Consider the following 18,262-nt stretch of genomic DNA (forward strand, 5'->3'; position numbering starts at 1 on the left):
TTTAGCTTGTTAGCTTCAATGTGATAAATTGTTCTCTTGCTAGAAGGGCTTATCCTAAAGGGCTCCCCATTATTTGTTCCTGTGTATCACGTTAGGTGATGTGTCTTAAGCATTCCTTTAAACAATAGTTCTTGCATTGATTTCTGTAAATTGTTGTCAAACACAAGTGCAGACTTTAAGTTACCAGCTGCCACAGCTACCTCTGACATGTGGTCCAGGTACTGTCAAGAAATGATTTCTACCAGAAGAGCTCACTTTAAGGTGGCTGAGAAGTGCAAATGCTCGGCAACCGTTAAAAGACTCACATTTGGCAAAGCATGCAGTGAATTCTGAAACTATGCAAATTCAAAAGCACGTGTGCAAAACAAATGCAATGACTGAAACGCGCTGCAAATAAAACGATATGCTGGAAACAACTGCATTAACGGCAAACACTGCAAATCCAGTCTACACGCGCATCCTTCTGTAAGTCATTTATACTGTTGCAGAACGATTACACTTTTCTGTCATACGTCGTGCATCTCGCTCCTCAAAGGAGTATTATTATCAATGAAGTCCAGCACTTTCTTATAAATGGAGAGTTATGGATAACCTTGAGCTTGCCCTGACCAACACATTAACTTGTGTAAAGCTAATGTGTGGCATCGATGCAGACACAAGGTCACACTCAGCTCTCTAACGGTCAATTAAACACTCAGGGCATGGTTCACTTAGAATGGACTGAGGCCGCTCTTCGCTTCAAAGATTATGCATCATTGGCTCCCTCTATCTTGAGAGAAGCTATCTGCACCTTCAGTCTGCTCAGAGTTGCGCTCTCATTCTGAAGGAGTATCGTCTTGTCCACATGAAGATGTTGAGCGAGGAGGGGAGGAGACCTTTTTTTTTTTAAGATTATTGTGAGGCCAGTCTATAAAAAAAAGTGATGTGAGTTGATGTGAAACAAATCTTCCTCTCTGAATGGAGCAAGCAAGGGCAACTGGAAGAAAAAACCAACAAGTTCATCTTTGTCACGCACAATTACTCCAGATCTGTCCACACGTGGATGACGACTGATTAAACCCCTGTTAATATTAATAATAGTTAAGACAAAGACATGTATTTATATATATTTTAGAGATTCTTAGGTCCTACAGAATTGGAATAGTTTTCCTGATCATTGCAGAGTTTGGGGTTTCATCTCCTGTATGTAATGCAGATCACATTGCACTGAACCCTTTGCAGGTCATTTGTGAATAAGACTGTCTTTTTTGTCATCTGGTTTAAAGGGTGCAAAAGCTGTGCAGTCCTGTTGTGAATAAGGTTATGAACATGCTCTTGATGAATGCTGCTGTTGTCAGTAACAACAGGGCTAACTTACAAGACTCTGAATTTGTGTGCTTAAACCCTATGTGCAAGTTGTTTATGTGTAAGTTAGCGATGAATGAAGCATTATATTGAAAGGAAGCATTCTCTTCAACTGTGAATGAATGAAGAAGGTTGCTGTGGGCAAATACATTTTTTGAAAATGTTTCTTCAAGGCAAAGCACAATTCCATTCTTTAAGACCATAAATCTGCTACAGGCCTATATGTCCTTGTAAGTCTTTGCTTGAATTGGCAAGAAAATGTATCTTTTTGTTTGTAGAATTTACCATCTGTCCAATAAGAAACTTCAATAAATGTACTTTCTCCTGTCCAGTTGATTTGGATTTCATATATAGTGGCTTGTTTGATTGATAACCATTGGTGTTCTACTTTCTGGCTTTGTTTTTAATTTCTTGAGATGTAGTAACAACTTCATAAGGGAGCATATAAGCTACAGCAAAGATGACACCACCGAAGTACAATTTACTTTTGGTCGGGACATGAAGAAGTAGAGGCCCTAATCATTACCTCTGTTTCTTTGCATCCTCAGCAGGGAAGAAAGGGGTCCTTCTGCTCTCTAACCTGGTTCCCCACTTCGTCCCGCATCATCGTAACCAACAATCCCTGGCTGCGATTGGTCCTGACCATGACGACCACTGCTCTTATACTGGTGATGGCTGTCTTCAATATGGTGAGGAGTGTTAAACGTCTTAAGATGTTGTGGATATTGTTGGTGCGATGATCTAGTCAGTTATTGTTGGACAGCCCAGCTCACTGCAATAGCATTATGGGATCGGCATTTTGATTATTACTTTATTATTTGATTTAAATCATACTGTTAACATGAAGATAAAACAGCAGGAAGAAAAGACAAAAGGCACCTTAAAAATGATATATAAACTGTTAAATATTCCACGAAGTGAGATTTAAAAAAAACAACAACTAAACATCCCAAGAAAGTGTTATGCATAAATACAAGCAATGAAACTTACACCAATTTGACATAGTCTTTGTTAAGGTTTATTTCTTCGCTATGGTCTGAATATGACAGCAAAAGTAACCCTTTCATTGCCTAATACAGAACTAATGTAAAAAGAATAGGTAACTATAAGCCACCTGGTCTGCTGTGTCAGTTTCATCACTTACGTAACATTTGTTTGTCTTACTGTTGTTAGTTGTATTTAACTGATGACAATGTCAGTAGTTATAATTTTATTCAAACTTGTATGTTAAAGTTCTTGAACAAAGATTTACATACATGAGGTCATTATAAAGAGCAGACCAATGTAAGCACACTTTATATCAAATGAGACCAAGAAATCATTAATAAGGGAATTCATCTTGACAGCACTGTCAGTGGTGAACTGTGTTTTACATGTCTCTGCTGAATCTATGAAGGTAGAGATGTTGCAAAATGTGAGAGCTTGTAGAATGTGATGTGAGAGCTTGTAGAATGTGATGTGAGAGCTTGTAGAATGTGATGTGAGAGCTTGTAGAATGACATGTGAGAGCTTGTAGAATGACATGTGAGAGCTTGTAGAATGTAGAATGTGATGTGAGAGCTTGTAGAATGTGATGTGAGAGCTTGTAGAATGTAGAATGTGATGTGAGAACTTGTAGAATGTGATGTGAGAGCTTGTAGAATGTAGAATGTGATGTGAGAGCTTGTAGAATGTGATGTGAGAGCTTGTAGAATGTGATGTGAGAGCTTGTAGAATGTGATGTGAGAGCTTGTAGAATGTGATGTGAGAGCTTGTAGAATGTAAAATGTGATGTGAGAGCTTGTAGAATGTGAAACCTGCTGAAAGGTGAAAGATTAATGCGAGTACAAAATGTCTCAAATTGCAGATTGAGTACTAAAACAAGTAGTGCTTTACTCTGCTAAATCCAGCCTTAAGTGTCCACCTGAAGGACACATCATTCAGCAGTATTAAGTAAATGACTTACGCTACTCAACAGCATGTCTTCTTGGCCACTCTTTAAGAGTTGAAATGCAAATGTCTATCAGTTCTGCGGAAGTTAGGTGATGGTTCAACTTTGAGCCCCTTTTTTTTTTGTAGTTCTTTGTGGAGGATCCAGGAGGCTCCATGGAAGAAGTCCAGACAACTGCTCCACATGTGAATCTAACTAATCAAACCCTGTTGAACAACCTGGAAGAAAACCTGGGGGAGGACAAGTTTTATCTGCCAGTAAGTACAACAGGAACACAACAGCTGGAAAAGGTTACATTTGTTTCAATTACTGAACACCAGTATCATACTCATACTCGTGCCGTTACAGCCTATGCCGTAACATTCAGGGAAACATTTCCCATAACCTAAAATAAACCTATTTACATTACATGATGGTGTAAAATCTGCTGCAAGGCATTTGCTGCAGCAGCCTCTCCCATTGTTCACTGTTACAAATATGCATCTCTCTACTTTAAAGGAAAAAGAGCCAGCCGTGTCAATTCTCACAGTTTCACAAGGGAACTTTTATAATGCAGTTGTTTAAATCTGTTGAGATAAGGACATGGATTCAAGCCAGACAAGAAGAAATAGTCCAATCTAAATATTAACTATAGACGTCAGTGACGCCAGGTTGTCTGACATTTGGGGGAATTCCTGAAGCTGGAAGTTTGGATTGTCTTTTGTAAGCATGGGACTGGCCTCCTACAACACTGTATAGAAAGAAAGAAATGATTGTGTCTGTATTTAAATCTCTTTTTGGATAAGCATAAACAAAATGTGATGGTTATATAAGGATATTGACAGATTCTCGGGCTGGTATGTATACTTGTGTTCTGCCCTTGATTCCTAACAATACACTATCTTACCTGACTCAATGCTGTCAGAGCAGTACACAATAAAAAGAACCACACTAAACAAATGAAGCCAAATGTCATCTTTTCTTTGCTTGTATAACTTGTCGAGTACCTCAACTCTTCTCAGATGTGTTTCTTACTCTTTCCATCTCCAGTACTTCATCTACTGCTGCATTCTGGGCCTGGTGTCCTGCTCAGTGTTCCTGAGGATCAACTATGAGCTGAAGATGGTGGTTATGCTGGTCGCCGTGGTGATCTACAACATCATCATTCTCCAGACACACGCCTCATTGTTGGATGGATTTAGCAAAGCACTGTACCAAAAAAATACACTGGATAGGTAGCTGAAAACTGTGCAAAACTAACACACACACGCATGCACACACACACGCATGCACACACACACGCACACACACACACACACACACACACATCATTTTGAGTGATAAAGAAATAATTATTTGGCCTACCAAAGGTCAATGCTATCTGCTTAAAGCCTCGGCCCCTCTCTGACCATGCAGCCAGCTTGTGTAAGCTGAGCACAGAATATGAAAATGACTAATGAGAATGAACCCTGGTTTCCAGAGGGAGAGGTAATGCTGAGGTGGCAGTATCCCGCATGACTGTCAATCCAGTGTAACGCCGGGAGAGGAGGGTGATGAGTGGCAGAATGAGATACAGAAGATTCTTGTATGGAGCTGAATACATTTTTCACATCTGACTGACAGTTGGAGTCTCCAATTCCATTATGCATAAAAAGTTTTCAGAGCAAGACTGAAGGAGAAAGACCAGGAACTTTTTCAGTCCATCATATTTCTGTTTGTTTTTGAGTCTCACTTTGGCCTCATAGCTGAGTATATAACACCATAAATATGACCGTTATGACGAGCTCCACTGACTTTGTATGCACTCATCTCCTGATGTACACACAAGTTATACTGAGTTTATTCATATCAACCATGTGCTTCACTTGAGCTGTGCAGAATTCACAGTTTAGCTTCAGTAGAATCCTGCAGGTGTTAAAATATAGATTTCTAACGTCCCTTGTCATTTCATTGATCCAAACCCTTTACCTCAATATCAATGAATAGACTGTGAAAAGATTGAAAATACATTACCAGGTATTTTTTTTATGATAATAAAGTTTTACAAATAATAAGTACAGCACATTATTAACTGGTATACCATCAATCTATCATTAAATGTTTTTTTTCTTATCATATTTGATGTCATTAAGTTTCAAAGGAGACAAAAATACAACATTAATATTATTACAGTATTTTCAGTTCCAAAATAGTTTTTTGGAGAGAGAAAAAAAAAATAATAATAATTTTTAAATAATTTTTCCCACTTAAACTTTAAAGTTTCCTCTCATTTTTATCTTGAAACGTTTTCTTATTTCATAATGACCTTATCTGTGGTTTAGCACACACAGCTAACTGGCTAATCTTAGTGGACGATAATAGTAATGCATGAGTCAGGGACAATTTTGGGCAGCCAGTTGATACACACTCGATGGACTAGTGGATATTTTTGATGCCATGATGTCCGGCTGACTCTGTAACAAACAGCAGTACCGATGTTGATGTAATCTAATACCATGTGGTTTAGCGTAACTGTGGCTGAGTCATTGTTTGAAACGCTTTTAGACAACACATGAGCCACAATGATGGGGACATGCTCAACAGGCTTTGACAACACAGATAGCACATAGTGGTAGAATCAATTCATTCAAAATTGATAAAAAAAATATCAAGAACTGACACCAGAAAATCAATTTTTGAATAATTTATATTGTCTCTCTTTTTTTTATCCAGGCCAGGAGTGCTTAAGGACCTTAAGACGATGGGCTCCGTGTCTCTTTTCATCTTCTTTATCACGCTGCTGGTGTTAGCAAGACAGGTCAGTTGTTGGAAAGTCTGAAATGATGGTCACTCATTTCCAAGACAAGATCTGGAAGCAAACATACGTTCAAGGTTTCGCTCAAACCAAAATACTTGTTCCTAATGAACACTTCTTTGTAGCATTGGAAGAGCCAGTCTGGCCAGCTGCCTCTTTTCTGAGCCCAACCCCTCACTTAATATGTGAGCTAAACTCGGCTGACACAGATTTGGTGTTTGTGCTTTATCTTTTTGAGGTATCATCCATCAGCTCTGACCCCAAAGCAGCTGTTCTCAACAGAAAGACTCCCCCAAGAGCTTCTCACTCAAAACTAGGGCTTCCTGAGAGCCACATTTGGTCTAAAAAGCTCCATGTGTTGTTCAGATTCTGGGTCACTGTCAACGTTAGGAGGGGAGCATTTGTTTGGAAGCACAGGTTTGCTGTGGTAAACTCTTTGTAACTGTCATATCTTATTCCAAGCTGCACTCTTATTGAGGTCTTCCAGGATTAATTGGGTTCGTCCACTGGTCGCTCTTTGTGTATTACTTAGCACACTAAAATGCCCAATTAATAATCTCCAAAGAATCCTGACAAGAGGTCGGTTAGTGTGGTGTTGCCAAAGGCTTTTGATGCAAAATTAGCTAAAGTGCTGCCTGATATGAGGGCACAAAGCCTGGGGAGCATTTCACATGCTTTTAGAATACTATTAACACATTTGCCTTGCAAAAAAATTCACCATCAATCCTAATGAGCCAATTTCTAGCAATGTAGTCAGAGGGAGGAGAAAGCAGGTTAGGAGAATGAGGGGCATCTGTAATTCATCCCTCCAGAACAGATGCGCGATGGAGCAAAGCTCATTTACAGGCTTGTTAGCAGAAATGAGCAACGTGTCATCTGGCCTACTTTCTAGACCAAAGGAGGAACTGGAGTTCCTCTCTCCTCAAGAGACGCAAGGACTCAAACTGAAAACACATACTGTATGTATGCACCACATATAGTAGTTCATGCTAACTATCCTTAGCGCGTTATAAGATAGTCATCACTTCTACTTCGGCCTCAGGCAATCAACTCAAAAGAACTGAACTTGAGCACTGAGCGGTATGAACCTACACTGCTGGAGTCTTCTAAATTGGCACCCTGCTTCACTCAGGGGAACAAGTATTCAGTGCACACATACATCATCCAGACTGCTCACCACACACATGATCTATATCTCATATGAGACTGAAACAGCACCCACATACTCTACTGCACATCCATACATACAGTGAGGGGCCAGCTTAATGGTAGCCTAGGGCTCTCGGATATATACGAGGTATGTTACAGGGGAACCCATCTGATACACAAACAATGAATCCCAAGATGTTTTTCTCCCAATAAATACTTCAACCCCTCCAGCGTTAATAAACAAAACACTAAAAAGCAAATACAATGGCTATCCATTATGCAAAACAGTCCTGCCTGCTTAGTGTTTCCTTGGGCGATGAGAGCGAAGCACCTCAGTGTCAATGTAGTCTTACTGAGACATTACTTTTCTATGAATACAAAGAAAGGCCTTCAGTCTCAGTTGGGTATATATTTGCAGAAATCCTACATACCGGTAGTTTCCATTTAGTAGAATCTAGCAGAACTCAATGCAGGCAGCTGATCGATGAGAAACCCCCTTATATCATGGACACATTCCAGTAACCACAGGAGTAATGTATTTGATGCTGACTCATCAACCTTTTTAGTTCCTTTCTTGATAAAGGTTTGGGTTTCTTCAGTGCCATGAAGCTTTGGAGCAGAGTACTGGGTGTTAATGACGCAGGTGTCTTTACTCTGTGTCCTCCTGTAACAGAATGAATATTACTGTAGGTTGGACTTCCTGTGGAGGGACAAGTTCAAGAGGGAGTGTGAGGAGATCGAGACCATGGAGAACCTTAACCGGGTTCTGCTGGAGAATGTTTTACCGGCCCATGTCGCAGAACACTTCCTGGGACGGAACTGGAAAAATGAGGTGAGTTCCTGGTCTAACTATCAAGCTTAGCATAAGTGGGGAAACAACTAGCCTGGAACTCTTGTTGCCACCCTGAGGTTGCCATGCTACATACAGAGACCCTGGAAATGTAGTATGGCTGGTCAACGCGCATTCCAGGACATAACCTCTTGTAATAATCTTGTTTTTTTTTTTCAAATTTGTCTTTTGTATTGATTTGAAGTTATTTAGTCATGTGTGTGCTTTAGTCATTGTAAGTCTGGTTTTGTTACTTTTGGACAGAACCAGGCTAACTTTTTCATTTCATTGCATTTAGCTAAATTCGATAGCTATCCGTGGTTAAATCTGCACACTCAGAGTTGTGTTTGTACACATATATTGTAAACATATTAATTTGTTTTGCTAAATTTTAACACATGACATGCATCATTTTCTCATTATAAAGTACTAAATACATTTTCATTTTATTACAGTTGACATGCTTGGTATGCTACCTATTAGGGGTGGGAATCAGAGTCCCTACAAAACGATATTATCGCAATACTCGAGACACGATACGATTCTATTGTGATTTTTAACATTTTCCGATATGCTGAGAATTACGATACAATATATTGCGATTAAGATTTTTAATTGCATATTATGTCCAGTACACTAAACTAAATCAAGAACTGTTTTGTCAAATAAGATAAATATTGTCAGTCTGTTCATCTCACTTCAGTCTATTTATTTGTATTTCAGTCTAATTGAACTTGAACATGAGTTCTTAACAATTCAACTTGTTCAAAAATGAATTATGCAACCCCTTCAGCAGTTAAACATTTTAAAAGCATATCTAGAATATAATATGATAAATATCGTTACTTGGTTGCCATGAGACGATATCATATCACCACACAAAATATCGCAATACTGTATCGATTTTTTTACCCCACCTCTACTTCCTATGCATACAATTTGTATTTAATGTAGCCAACTTGCCACCTTTCTATTCTCAAATTCCTCTTAACTTGTTCCATTGCTGTACATTTTTCATCACAACTCTTAAACATCCATCTCACTCTCTGTCTTCCCTATGATGAATCCTGCCTCTATTTTGCTGCTGTGCTAACCCAGTGTCCCCACAGGGATGATTAAAGTTCCACTTTATTTATTTAAAGAGCCAGTGTCATTGTTCAGTGTTAAGCCTGGCTCACACCGCAGGATAATCAGGCCGATTTGAGCTCCGATTCGTCCTTCCCGACAATCGCAGGGTCTCTCCCCACTCAAGGCTGCTCGGACCCGATTATCTGCTCACATTATCTTGTAGTGTGAGTGGTACAAAGATCCAATATTAACGTCCCCGATCTGCCCGGCGATCGTCGGGGATGCCTCGATTTATTTCAAACATGTTTGATATTTAGAATTTTAAATCTTGACGATTACGTCGTGAAAGTGTCCGGCAGAAGTTGTGTGTGTGACTACAATAGAGACAAGGGAGAACTGTAGTCATGGCGACCAGTGGCAGGACCCAGCGTTTTTTTAAGGTTTTTTTTTGTGTTCAGTCCAGATCATCAGTGCAGCACTTTTCTGAAACTTGTATCCATATATCTACGATTGTATCAACTTTCCTGTATCCTACAACAACTTCCACTTCCTTCTCTTTCACCAACCGCCGTCCATTGGAGTTTTCAAATGAAACTTTATTAACAAATGTCAACGCTCCGTCCTGTTTTCACTCATGCAGTGTGAGCTCTCCGGCCGTGCCCGACAATCGGGTCGTACAGTGTGAGCGCATAAAGGTCTGGTCAGGCGTCGTGAACGATTCAGTCGTACAGTGTGAGCTGACATGCCACCCCGACTTTTATACAATCGGGGGGGAAAATGGCACAGTGTGAGCCAGGCTTTAGGCTTTCACCTCAGATCTTTTTTGGGGTTTAGTCATTGAATACACAGAGCATTCATTTTTTTAACTTTCCTTCCCTGGTTCTCGATCAACACAACACACCCAGCTGTTATCTTCTTCTTGCTCATTACCAGGATCTTTACCATCAGTCATACGAGTCGGTGTGTGTGATGTTCGCCTCCATCCCAGACTTCAAAGAGTTTTACACTGAGTCAGATGTCAATAAGGAAGGACTGGAGTGCCTCCGTCTTCTCAACGAGATCATAGCTGACTTTGATGAGGTAAATTCTGCTCACCCGGGCCATCTGACATGAAGAGAAAAATTTGCAGGAAACCATTATCATTATCAGTCAGAGTGTTATTTCCTCTTTCTGTGTGTGCTGTGTTATTTACTGGATTCTTTCTGCATTCTTAGCTGCTGTCCAAACCTAAGTTCAGCGGCGTGGAGAAGATAAAGACCATTGGTAGCACCTACATGGCTGCAACTGGACTCAATGTGACACCAGGACCAGAGTGCTCACAGGCATGCATTAACACACATGGACTCATTTCAAACATATTCACACACAGTTAGAATTATATGAAGCATTCATATTAATATGGAGTGTTCACTGTTTCCTCCAAAATGGAGATCAACGCTTTCAGACCGTCCAGTTTTCATTAGAGCTCATATTTGATAGTAAAAGAACAAGATTCTTTTTTTTCACATGCTCACCCCAATTTCAGGTGCCAGAACGGTGATTATTTTCAGTCAACTTGTCACTTTTCATCAGTGGTCACAACACACGATAAGACTCAAGCATCAAAGTGTTAGTTGCATGGGGAGCTTTGTGTGGGTTGTACTAAAAATGTGTCTCACATAACATTAAAGCATCAGTGAGCTCAAATACATGAGGGAAGTCACTGCAAGGAAATGAGATCATCAAACAGAAATAGAGCAGCATATTTTTTAAAGGAATCTCCTAAGTTGGTAGGAAACATGCCTAATTTTGCTAATGCAATCGTACAAGCCATTGCTACTGTAGCTCACCAGCTGGGTTCTTCAATTTTACACAGAAGGAGCCATCTTAGTCTAGGTGTATATACTGCTATCGATTTGAATAGCTCCTCTGGGACAAATACAGTTTTAGTTGTTTTTTTTTTTGTTTTTTTTAATGTAAACACATTCTTATTCAAACTTGGTTCAGAAACTGGATGAAACACATTTTCTGCATCTCCCTCAGGAACATGACAGACAGTACATGCACATTGGCACCATGGTGGAATTTGCCTTTGCGCTTGTGGGGAAGCTTGATGTTATCAACAAACACTCCTTCAACGACTTCAGACTCAGAATTGGTAAGAAAAATTCTTCACAGAGTGAACATTTTGCTGGGTAATGCTGAGATCTTTTAAATCTTAGGTTAAATTATTGTCTGTCTGAGTTATGAACCTATGGCCCATTGATGAAAGCCCTTTCATGTACAGTATTCTTAGTTATAATAATCTGGGTGTCACAAGCAGATTGAAGTTTAGTGCTTCCTCTATCTCTATACCACATTCTTGGCCAATCTGTTCGAGGCAGAGAGGTGTTCACCAATGAGTCTTGATGTGCTCTCGGTTTCTGCCTGTTACTAGTTTTTACGTGCTTCTGTTTTGATCTGATTTCCACGGCATCTCTCTGAATAATATGTTCTGGACCTGCTGTTCTTTGAAGTGTCTTGATATAACTATATGAATGCAAATCTGTTTATTAATTTTTTTGTATGCAGTATTTATTTAAGTGATATTCATAGCTAAATCATATCTGCTTATCCCTATGGATAACAATGATGTGATGTTGTCTCTAACAACTGTATAATTACAAGTTGCTAGTCAGACTGTAAACAATAGTTGTCTCGGACCGAGAAGTTCTGGGGACTTTTTAAAGAGGAACTATCCGCTAGGGGGTTCCCTGAGAACTACACACCATGGGGACTTTTTTCTGTCTGCATTTGCACCGCCATGGTACCTACTCTGAAGCAGGAGCTAAAAAGGTTCCTCTTAACAGGGTTCTAGGAACTAAAATAGTTCATAGTTCCTGCGGCGCAGGATCAAATGACGTTTTCGGACCACAGGAACTTTCTCATAGTTGAAACCCTACCCCTATATATCAAGTATTGTCATTCAGCGAAATAATATCGAAACATGAGTTTTGGTCCACATCGCCCAGCCCTAATTCAGACGAGACTCAAAACCATCAGAAAAAAATCATGCCCGTATTTCGGCATATAGCCATAAGTTCCACCAAATGCAACAAGATCTTCACAAGTGCAACTTTCTTGTTTATTGCAGAGACTCAGCGATGTGGTTTGTGGTTTGCATTTGTTTTTGCTCAGGGATAAACCATGGCCCAGTGAAAGCAGGAGTTATTGGAGCTCAGAAACCTCAGTACGACATCTGGGGAAACAGTGTCAACGTGGCCAGTAGGATGGAGACTACAGGCGTACTGGGAAAAATACAGGTGGGATGTCTTACAAAAATGCAAAAGCATGTCTTCCAGTATGCTTGTAAACTTCTAATTCCAGTCATTTTTGTTTCTCTTAATACAGGTAACAGAGGAGACAAATTCTATCTTATTGACACTTGGGTACATGTGTTCATGTCGGGGCATCATCAATGTGAAGGGCAAGGGTGACCTGAAGACGTACTTTGTACACACAGAGATGACCCGATCTCTGTCACAAGGGACTGTGATGCCTTGAATATGACAATAACAGAAAAATAAGACTTCAGAACACAAAACACAAACAAAGTTGCTGTAGAAGTGATTTGTCATGCTCTGTAGCTAACACCCATTATCAGAGGCCAGCAGTACAATGGATAGAACCACTTTTGTCCTTAGCAACACAATGTAGAGCTGTGGTGTTGAGGAGCACTGCCACAGTTCTCCAGTGCCGCATTTTGGATGCTTTTCACATCTCAAGTGTAACAAAAGGACTTTGCTCCATGGAGTCTCATCACTGTCTAAAGGAGTGCCTCACTTATGAGAGGTTTGCTACATTAGTGCAGCTCTCGAAGACCTCAGTCACCCATCTGTACAGTACTAGTGGTGTGGAGCTACTTAGCCATGCCAGTGTTAGTGCTTCAGAGCCTTATACTTGAGCAAACTGAGCTGCCTGCTGAGCTGTGCTTTTTTTTTTTTTTTTTTTTTGTATCTGCCTGATTGGCACAGAGCGCTGGTTTGTTCCATTTTATTTCCAAATGGATGCTACAATAGTTTATTGTCATATAGAGCAGTTGATGCCAGTATGTCGCCATAGTGGTGGGTAGTTTGCCAAAAACCTGTGAATTGTATTTATAGCTGTAGAGCTGCATTTTGTGTCCCACTGAAGAGGAGGTGGACTCGGGCGCAGGATCCAAGTAGAGGAAAGTAGAGTTTTTCTTTTCTAATTTATCTGGAGACAAACCAACAGCTATGAGTGTAATTGTTCACTGCCATCCTTTTGTTATTCATTAAACATTTGTATATAAATAACCATCTTTTTGTCAGTGTGTGATTGTTTTAGTGCATCCGACAGAAAAGCACCATAAAAGACTCTTCAAAGTATAAACCATTGCACGATCAGCTCACAGGAGTCTAAAGCTGGTAAGATTATTGCTTTGAATGATAGGAGACAATACACGTATATATTTTTGCGGACATGTGTTTATTGTGATCAAAAAAAGCCAGAAAGCATCAGTAATACTGGGTTCTATTTATACAGTAGCAATGTAGCGGTATGTAATGTGTCTTTAGCTGTATGTTCTATTGTTTTTAATCAACAATCTTCCCAAAACAAATAATCCATGTGAACAAGAAGAATCATAAAACTGAATGAACTCAATTAGGTTTGAAGTCTTTGCTTTACACAATCCACTATATTTGACTTTTTCTACAATACCATGACATGTGTATTAGCTCTTAATCATCTTAAATGAACTCTGCACCAAGATTCAAAGACCGCATTATTGCTCAGAATGTAGCCCAAATTTCTACCCGAGTAAAAAGCAAAATAAGAGCCGTTTGTGCTGATTTTTATTTGTGTAGGAGGTTGATCTCAGCTGAGTGGGTTCAGACGAGTTGAGTGATTGCACCATGTGAAGGTAACAAAAACAAATCTAAAACAAAAAAAAAACGGAAGAGCCAATGTTTAGTGGTAAGTATGATCTGACTCAGAAATGTCACTGCCATTTTTCTCATTTCTTCTTTAAGGTCTCTTGCCAGAGAACTAAAAATAAAGTTAGACAAGCTGATAACTGGGGTTTATGAAATCTATAATAATTGGATTTCACAGTTACTCATTATTTTATAAAGTTATTTGAAGTTGGAATTTTTATCATTGACCCATCAAGTAAACTAAAACATTTGCAAAACCACAGCGCTTTATTGGTGACTGCTTTGATAACACATGCAGTGATACTTCAGGTTGTTAAAGAAGGGACTACTGATCCATATCCTTCTTCCACAGTCCAGATAATACCATTTTTCATGAAAAAATCCGCTTTAGTGCTTGCCACCCGTTTGAAAGTAGGATTTGTTTTAAAGATGACAGGAACAGGATGTTGGCCGTACTCTGCAGATGAGCGCACAGGAACAACTCTGGCCTTTTCCTGGGATTAAACAGGACAAGGCAAATATACACACAGTAAATAACAATTCTACAAGAAATTATGTATCAAAAGAAAATCCCAGCCTTATCAGCCTTAATGGGCCAATCACAGATATAGACTGATGTCTTTTTTATTTTAATATATGCAAATAAATGTACTGTTTCAGATTTTTTTCTAACATTCAGAGCTTCTAAATTTTAGAAGTTCAGGCTCAATATGTGCAGAACAGAGAGAGTGCCAGCATCTGGCTGTAGCAGATTCCCTGATTGGTTTTGTATTTGCATACGTAGTTTTGAATTCATATTCAAATGTGAATTCCAGAACAAAAACGTCCTAACTCAGCAAGAGCTGTCACCAATGCTGACGGCCAACCCCTCAACTCTGCGTAATTACACGCTCAGCAGTGTGAGCGGTTTGCTTTGTTCACCACCCTCTCTGCTTTCAGTGACCCAGAAATGCACTCTGAGCTACTTTTCTTGACATGAATAATTACACGATGGAGATGAAACAGAATCAAAAGCAGCCATAAAACTCAGACATATATGTCAGGCTGCACATGGTGACAGTGTTAACAGACTAATAAATAAGGAGCATATTAAAATGTATGTATGCTGTTTATAGAAAAAAATTTCATATTCTACTGAAGTTCCAAAAGCTATATTGCTAATAACATCTTTAAGCTGAAAAAGCTCAAATAAGTAGGACTCTCTTCTAGTGTTCAGGAAACAGTATATCAAGGTGTCAATGCTTATTTTGTTTGCTCTTGGTCAGGGATGGCCAACTTTGGTCACAGCAAGGGCCACATTCATTTAATTCTGACTGCCAGGGGGCCAAATTGTAGGATACTTAAACGATTACAGTCGATTTAACTCAACACATACCAGTGATCATATATTATTATGGACATATTTCTGGTATTCATGATTTCATGGCAGTTTTTTCTGTTTTCTTCATGGTTCCAATTAATTGATGTGTAAAAATTGACCTGAGGGCCACTTTAAGGGTTGATGGGGGTCGCATGTGGCCCCCGGGCCGCCTGATGCCCACCTCTGCTTTAGGTGGTAAAAGTCGGTTTGTGCTTTACTGCAGTTGTTAGCATATTAAATCCAATGCAAATAATGTTTTAACGTCCTCCCAGACTAGAGCTATAGATGCAGCTGTAGGTTGACTCTTTAGTAGTGTTTGGGTTGAATATATAAAATATTAAGAATGAAACAAAGGTCAAATTGAAACAAGCTGAGGAGATGTTGAGCAGTTGCTCTTAATTGATCTTCAAGTGATGAACTGATCATCTTAGGGCTGGCTGGCCCCTGTATTAGGTTTGTTTAATACTGGGAAGTATAAATAGTAAAGTTTCTGAAATACATCAAATTGAAGTTAGGCAAAGCAACACTTTATTTGATCCATCCAGGAATTCAGCTTCATCGTTTGCAACTCCTTTAAATGAAGATAATGAAAACCTAAAACAGTCACTCAATCAATGGAGTCATTACCTCTTCATGTATGTATAGTCCTCTTCCTTTATAGTGTTTTCTGTCATCTCGATGTAGTCGCATATCATATCCCTCAGCCTGATGGAACACATGGTCGTAGGTGGAGATTTCTGGAGCCTTGCAGTGGACAGAAAGTGGGCAGGTTTAATTCAAAGGGGGTACTCAGCCAGAGGCCGGAGTAAGACCTATCCCAGCATATTTCTTACAGTAACACCAAATCAACACTTTGGTAGATCAGTAACCAGTTGTTGTCATTTATTAATTTAAATGATCCTCTTACAAAGTATTAGTTTTACAACATAACTGAAGAGGGGTTTTTCCTTTGTGGCTATATGATCATGGAATATTCCCTCTATTAAGTATACATATTTGTCCTTAATAGGTTAATTTCTTTTTAGCTCAGAAATTAATATTCCTAACTTGATAGAATTGGGTTTTGATGTGAAGACAAACATTTGAGGATGTCTCATGCATTTCAAAGAGTTGTAAATGAGTACTGAAGTACCTGTGTGGATACATAAAGTATGTTAGGCTAATATAATACATTACATGTTAATAATATTCCCTGAGTTCCATTCATAAATTAGGAAGTATGCTAAAATGTCCTTAATTCATTTAACTGAATCAACTCTCCAAATAGTATTATCTTCGACAGCCTTTGTGAAGACTGTACTTAGAATAAATGTATTATTTAGATTGCTCAAGTAGGTTATCATGTTGAATCAATACACAGTCTGTGGTTGAATCTAATGTTTTTAGCTTAAGGCTAACTAGCTTTACTAGCAGTGGGGTTAGCTTATGGCTAAAAACAACGTTCAAATCCCACACTTTACCTGAGAGTCTCTGTTATAGTATGACATTTCTTTTGGTCCTTCACGGCGTGCTGGGATATGACTGAAGGCAGATATGGTGGCGATCGGTTTGGTTTGTGCCTCGAGATATACATCCATCTTAGTGGCTAAAAAACAAATCCACAGATAGTTTGATCCCAGACTGCACGTCCCCTAGAGCGTCGGCGTCTTTGGTTGCTAGGTTACTGATTCACGACGCTGCCACGGCGCGTTGCTGCTGGCCTTCTAGAACGACCGGAATTCTATCACAGTCTTTTTGACTGTTTACAAATTATTTGCATATAATTTCAATAATCAATATCAAATCTAAGAATAAATGTATCTGAAATGTTATGATAGGCAATTGTCCTACATTTCAGGACACCGAAATATAAAATCTAATGAATGTGACATTACATTAGTTAATCCAGAATCACAGAAACAGATATTTTAATTACAGATTCAAACTTTATAAAATATATATATATATATATATATATATATTTTGGTCAAATAAAAACAAACCTTGGACACTTTGGAACTTTTTCCTTGGATATTAGGATAAAATAACTTGTAAAAACAGCATTAACTTGCATTTCAATGCATGATAAAAATGTAAACATGTCAAACACATTATAGGCCTACCACAAATGGCCAAAACGGTGAATCGGATAACAACATAGGAAAACAACATACAAAATTGTGAAACTGCTTAGTGAGAACAGATATCATGCTGTAAATCATATTGAAAATATCGTGCTCAAAAATCACAAGGGATGTAGCCTAATTCTCCTGCTCACTTAGGTTTTATTCTGTTTCAACTGACCCGAGTTTACTCTATTCTGCCTTTTCAGTGTTGTTTGATTCAAATGTATGTCTCCTATTTCTATTTAGTTTTAGGCCGGTACACTTTATTTCCTCCTTGGGTTGATTGTAAAAACAATAGCTCACCTGCTCACCTTCAAGAGCGGGAAAAAGGAGCAAACACTAAAATGATACACTGGCTATAATGCGTGCGGTCAATATGACTGTTATGGCCTTTCAAGGTAGAAATACTCAGAACTCGTTTGAGTTTTGTATCTTGATCACAACCCTGATAACCATTTTTAAACATATCCCGATAGCAATTCTTTTTTTTTTAAATGTAGCCTACCTATATCTATCCCCAGCCAATGCTAAAATCGTGTCCGTAGCTATGAGGACACCAAAATCAGTGTTATGTGCATTTAATCAAATGGGTTTTTAGGATGCCCTATTTAAATTCCAAAGAAGGTGAAGCAATCATAGAGTTTAATATTCTTTGTTAACAGACCACTGATAGTTTAAGAAAAACACCCCTCAAAATCGTGTGGACTGAAATTCTTTCAAATAATTGCTTACTGTACGTTTGTTTGGAGTCAACAGTGACAGCAACACACAGTTCCACTTTTTGTCTT

General features: G+C 39.0%; 2 protein-coding genes across 3 annotated transcripts in view; one reads left to right on the top strand and one right to left on the bottom strand.

Annotated features, from left to right (window-relative positions):
• Positions 1-13,392, top strand: part of adcy2b (adenylate cyclase 2b (brain)) — a 38,215-nt gene extending 24,823 nt beyond the window's left edge. The window contains exons 16-25 of one of the 2 annotated variants that reach the window (XM_020643168.3): positions 1,896-2,033; positions 3,403-3,531; positions 4,304-4,488; positions 5,966-6,050; positions 7,870-8,028; positions 10,027-10,173; positions 10,308-10,415; positions 11,116-11,230; positions 12,250-12,374; positions 12,463-13,392. In XM_020643168.3, the coding sequence (XP_020498824.1) occupies positions 1,896-2,033; positions 3,403-3,531; positions 4,304-4,488; positions 5,966-6,050; positions 7,870-8,028; positions 10,027-10,173; positions 10,308-10,415; positions 11,116-11,230; positions 12,250-12,374; positions 12,463-12,615 (1,344 nt within the window). In that variant the 3' untranslated portion in view covers positions 12,616-13,392. Of the gene's footprint in view, positions 1-1,892; positions 2,034-3,402; positions 3,532-4,303; positions 4,489-5,965; positions 6,051-7,869; positions 8,029-10,026; positions 10,174-10,307; positions 10,416-11,115; positions 11,231-12,249; positions 12,375-12,462 lie in introns of both variants that reach the window. The other variant, XM_020643167.3, reaches the window with a different exon arrangement.
• Positions 13,393-13,541: 149 nt separating this feature from the next.
• Positions 13,542-17,027, bottom strand: cfap90 (cilia and flagella associated protein 90). Its single transcript, XM_065948482.1, has 3 exons — positions 16,830-17,027; positions 15,997-16,113; positions 13,542-14,503 (listed from the first exon to the last, which is right to left on the bottom strand). Exons 1-3 carry the CDS (start codon positions 16,944-16,946, stop codon positions 14,315-14,317), a joined length of 423 nt encoding a protein of 140 aa, XP_065804554.1. The 5' UTR covers positions 16,947-17,027; the 3' UTR covers positions 13,542-14,314.
• Positions 17,028-18,262: the final 1,235 nt, after the last annotated feature.

Source organism: Labrus bergylta, chromosome 19 (genome assembly GCF_963930695.1).
Source record: "Labrus bergylta chromosome 19, fLabBer1.1, whole genome shotgun sequence".
Lineage (NCBI taxonomy): Eukaryota > Metazoa > Chordata > Actinopteri > Labriformes > Labridae > Labrus > Labrus bergylta.

Excerpts from the sequence above, each read along its gene's own strand:
- cfap90 (XM_065948482.1), bottom strand. The coding sequence starts at position 16,946 with ATGGATGTATATCTCGAGGCACAAACCAAACCGATCGCCACCATATCT. Across the intron at positions 16,114-16,829 it reads ACTATAACAGAGACTCTCAG|GCTCCAGAAATCTCCACCTA; the intron begins GTAAAGTGTGGG and ends GTCCACTGCAAG. Across the intron at positions 14,504-15,996 it reads GACTATACATACATGAAGAG|GAAAAGGCCAGAGTTGTTCC; the intron begins GTAATGACTCCA and ends GTTTAATCCCAG.